The 4,846-nt window shown below is 39.0% G+C and overlaps 1 protein-coding gene across 1 annotated transcript; it reads left to right on the top strand.

Moving 5' to 3' along the window:
• Window positions 1–312: 312 nt before the first annotated feature.
• RGS21 (regulator of G protein signaling 21) lies at window positions 313–4,418 on the top strand. Its single transcript, XM_040073133.1, has 4 exons — window positions 313–323; window positions 1,721–1,797; window positions 3,100–3,266; window positions 4,215–4,418. Exons 1-4 carry the CDS (start codon window positions 313–315, stop codon window positions 4,416–4,418), a joined length of 459 nt encoding a protein of 152 aa, XP_039929067.1.
• The last annotated feature ends 428 nt before the right edge of the window (window positions 4,419–4,846 follow it).

The following is a 4,846-nucleotide window of genomic DNA, read 5'->3' as shown; positions in this document are numbered from 1 at the left end:
CTGCCCTTCTCTGGACTTGCTCCATGACATGGGACCCTGGGCAGGAATGTGTTGCCATTGCCCCCAGTCCTTTTGTCTTATGGCCACTCTTAGGTGAGAATGGCACTGCTTAAAAATAGGCCATGTTTTTTGAACAAAATAACTTTAAAGAAAACGTTGAAAATGATTTGTCAATGTGCATTGTCCTGTTTGGTTATTCACATGCTAACTGTATTGTTCCTGCTGTCACATTACCTTCAGCTTGAAGATCAGTCAGAAAAAGAAACTCTGCCTTCCCTGAGACAGTCAGACAGACAAACAGTGGAACAAAAAATGCCAGTAAAGTGAGTTGCTGTTTATGGCTATTTTAATTGTAGGAGATTTACGTGACAGGGTGACCAAGTTTGAATAATCTGTACACCTTTATTTTCCTTCCCCCTTTGAAGGGGATATGACTATTTTGATTCCTTGTTGTCAATTCTGCTTGCCATTTCCATTCAAGTAAATCCCACATGGCCAATGAGATCATTCTCTGAGTGGTGAGTAAATATCAAAACAACTAATATTACCCATAAGAACGAGAAGCAAAACTGTCTGGTTTGTCCTGGTCTTTCATTTTGCTTTTTGGCTTGACAAGAAAACTAATAAACATTAATAAAAATCCTGAAAATTTGTTATAAATTTGATAAAAGTTTTTTATTGTGGCTAAAAAAAAAATTTCTGCCAATTAATTCTGTAATCACGTGATGTCTCACAAAGTACAATATTATGCTATGTTTTGCTTCCATTTGTGTTTTCACAGACTTACTATATTTGCGCTCCAGCTTCCCTCATATATGCGTTTATATATACTTATAAATATGCACATTTTTTCCTTGCTTAAATATAATTTTTGCACTCTGGATACAAGTAAATGGAGAGCTACAAAAAAGCTTGCTTGTTTGAGGTGTCACTGCCACCATGCCTTGTAATAATTATAACCACAGGCATGTAATATCCTGACACTGTTATAGGATCTCTTTATAAATTTGCAATTAGAAAATACCATTACTGATGATGCTGAGAAGTGGCTGCAGAACACAGCTCCCAAACCAACCTCTATAATTCAGAGAGCAGGGGTTTGATAGCTGAGTACTCAGAGCCCCCTTTGGAAAATCACATGTTTTTTTTACAGAACTTGAGGGTGCTTGAGATTTTTTGTGCTGAGTTTTTGGGGTTTTGTTTGTTCTTTGGTTTGGTTTTTTTTTTAAGAAAACTGTCAATATTTTATACAGAACGAAGTGTTTGCCCTCATGACTAGTGGAAGCCTACAGGAAGTTGCAGGGGAAGACCCACAACTATCAATTCACTCAGTTATTTACACCACTGAGAAGCTCGTGTGAGGCCCATGTTTCCTACTAGTGTTAGCTTGGTAACATTTTAGATAACTCCAACCATTCAAAGCAAAAAGTGCCATATAAATTAATGTCTACTCCTTTTGAATTTGAGAAGAAATTCAGCGCACTCTCTAGAACATTCCTACCTCTCCTATGCTTTATTAGAGCTCCACCAACCGCAAGCATTAGGAGTACTTCCAGGATGAATAATCAAGTCAGCAGTGCCAATATCCCTTTTTTTTCCCATGTGTAGGGTAGGATGAGTGTCTGAGCCCCTCTCCCAAGCAGCCAGCCAGCCACTCCACAGGCTCTCAGCCACCCCAGGCTGCACAGGGCAAAGGCCACAATGCTATTTTCAAGGGTAGATGTTGTTTCCGCAGGTCAAACACTGGGGAAACCATGGCCTGGTCTGAGTCTGTGGATACAGTTCTTGCCAATAAAGGTAAGAAGTGATGGGAAAATATATGTGTTTTTAAAACATTTGTCATCCCAGTTGCCAAACATTTCTGCCAGGTTTTCACACTGCTCTCCAGTTCAGCTCCCCACGAGCACTGAAACGATCAGAGCTGCTGCCGGAGGTGGGTGAGCTGCTGTCCTGAGAGGTTTGTCCAAGCTGCAAACACAACATACCTTCTGACCAGTGCCCAAGGCAGGCAGAAAAGCTATGAAATAGTTTTTATTAAGGGAACTGCTAAATTCCCCTTGCAATGGTTTCATTTTTCGTGTTTTTTACACAAAAAAACCACAAATGTTTTCTTAGGTATTCCTGAGAAATATGCGTGTAGTGCAGTGACTTCCAGTCAAACAAAAAATGACATATCTAAAGTCACTTCTCCTAGAAATGCCATTTCTACAAACCTGACACCACAGACTACATGCAACTTAGAAATTTCCTTGCCCCTGCCCCATTTCCCTGCAGTAATGTTGTGGCCTGAACCCTGGGGTGCCTCCACATTGTTCCTGGATAGCATAAACTTGACCAACACAGTTAAATTTGGGTACTGTCAATTTTCTTTACTCAGAGCTTGTGATTTGGATTAATTTTAAAACAGTTTCTTCCAAACAAAGCTTTATTTGTTTCATTTTTTCCCTTTCAAAGTGAAAAAAAAAAAAAAAAAAAAAAGGCGGAACAGAGAAGCAACAAGGAGTCCATCTTTTATCCAAGTCTTAGTCTTTCTTTCCAAGGAGATGGAAGCCCCGTTTGGGCAGGGAACCTCAGTGGTGGGAGGAACACACTAGCACGGTGTGACCTACATTTCTATTTGCTCCTCAACCCAGGGGTCAGCCTCAAACCTCTGATTTCCCAGCCACTAAAAATCCTTTTGAAGACCAAAACCTCCAGACTCCTACCAGTGCTCCTACCAGTGCTAGAGAGACCAAACCATAGCAGGCAGCTGTTGGGAGCAACCCTAGGCTGGCAACTCACTGAAAAACTCTTAGTTGTCCCCTTATCAGCGCTATAATCTCCTATTTATTTCCTCTGGAGCAGCTTCTCAGACCTGAATGCTGTCTGATATGTAAAAGAGTGGCAGATACATATGTTACACTATTCACATACTGTTAAACATAAATAAATAAAAATAAATAAATAAATAAATAAATACACACACACACACACACATACATACACATATACATATACATATATATACACACACAGACACAAGTGTGTGAGTATACATACACATAAATTGCACTGGCCTTTCAATTTTCCTCCACTCACTAACTGATGCATTTTCCCCAGAGGGCCTGGCAGCTTTTAGGACATTTTTGAAGTCCGAGTTCAGCGAGGAGAATGTGGAGTTCTGGCTGGCCTGTGAGGACTTCAAGAAAACCAAATCCTCCAGCAAGATTGCCTCGAAAGCCCAAAAGATTTATTCTGACTTTATACAAGCTGATGCTCCAAAGGAGGTAGAGAGTTTTTTCTATGTGTTCTTTGGGTACTGAGGATAGGGATGAAGTGGAAGGTTTGGATCCAGACCTTCAGGATTGACAGAAAATACAACTCAACCTGTCTGTAACTCATATTTTCATGTCCATTATTTACCAGGTAAACATCTTGTGCAACTCTGTGAAGCAAAGATGTTATGGTTTACACTTTACGTTCTTCACACAGGGAAAAAGTTTACTTCACCTGCTGAAATTTCTGCCTAAAGTTGTGAGGAAGTTTATGCTCAATATAATTTGTTTTCTATAACCATTTTTCATAATGCAGAAAGCATTTCTTCCATTTTTAAGGTACCAGGATATTAGTAGGTTTATGACTGCATTTGCTCTTTTGTATAGGTATTTTTCACATGATGAGAATGCAAAAATTTCCATCACAGCATTCAATTTTATCATTATTTCAAAAAGGCTTACTGTGAAAGAACAAATTGCTTATTAATCTTTATTCACTTTCTGCACTTTAAACTTTTACACTGATGTTTTTGCCTTTGCTAGCAAGAGTGCTTTAAATGTCCCCATGTCTTACATATGATTGAAATCCATCTTATTATTGTTTAAAACAAACAAAAAAAATCCTTAAAAAATACATAGGGTCAAAATCTAAAATGATGTTGAGTACCTTCACTTTCAATTTGCTCTTTGATAATCAGTACTTCATAGAATTTGGTTTGGCAGAAAGTCAAGAGGGAAAAGCAAGTTTTTTCCTTCTTTGTTCCAGTGATACCATCTTTTAAAGAGCCAAATAAAATGAAGAATTCAGCCTGCTAGAAAAGGAAGAGATGAGTTTCCTGTTTATTTGCATCAGCCGGGTTATTTGGGAGGAAATTCAGATGCAGCCTGTGTCCTGGACACACACAGACCTCAGCTTTCTGATCAGACTGACACAACTTTCATGCTCCTTTCTTCCTACAGATTAATATTGACTTCCACACCAAATATGATATCTCCCAGAACATCTCCGAGCCCACCCTCAGCTGCTTTGATGCTGCTCAAAGCTCAGTCTACTGTCTCATGGCAAAGGACTCTTTCCCCAGGTTTCTGAGGTCAGAAGTGTACAAGGAACTCATGAAGAAACACCAGGACAGAAATCAGAAGAGAAGGCTCCCGTTTCTGTGAGGAAAAGCACTGAGGCTTTAGGAATTGATGATGTCTCCCACTGCAACTGAGCACAGATAATTACTCATTATTAAAGTGACTGCAGAAGCCATTTTCAAGAATCACCTGTGCCAGCTTGTGTTTAAGTACAAATTGCACATGATGCTTTCTAATAACAGTAGATAAATATTCAAGAAGCAGGATATAATATGCTAGACACTTGAGCTACCTTCCCAATAAAATAGTTTGCCATTGTTATTTTTTTCCCCAGTGTTTGCTTCATTTTTCAAAGAGATTTGAGGTCTTTAAGCAGAATATTTTGGTTTTCTTGTTTGCTGTTGATTCCTCTCTAGAAGTGTGGCCTCCCTTCAGGAGACTTGCATACATTTACTCTTTCATTTGTCATCTTACTTGTAGCTTGCAAAAAATTTAAATCCTCTTTTAAACAT

Source organism: Hirundo rustica, chromosome 9 (genome assembly GCF_015227805.2).
Source record: "Hirundo rustica isolate bHirRus1 chromosome 9, bHirRus1.pri.v3, whole genome shotgun sequence".
Classification (NCBI taxonomy): Eukaryota; Metazoa; Chordata; class Aves; order Passeriformes; family Hirundinidae; genus Hirundo; species Hirundo rustica.
This window is presented reverse-complemented; position numbering and strand designations above follow the sequence as displayed.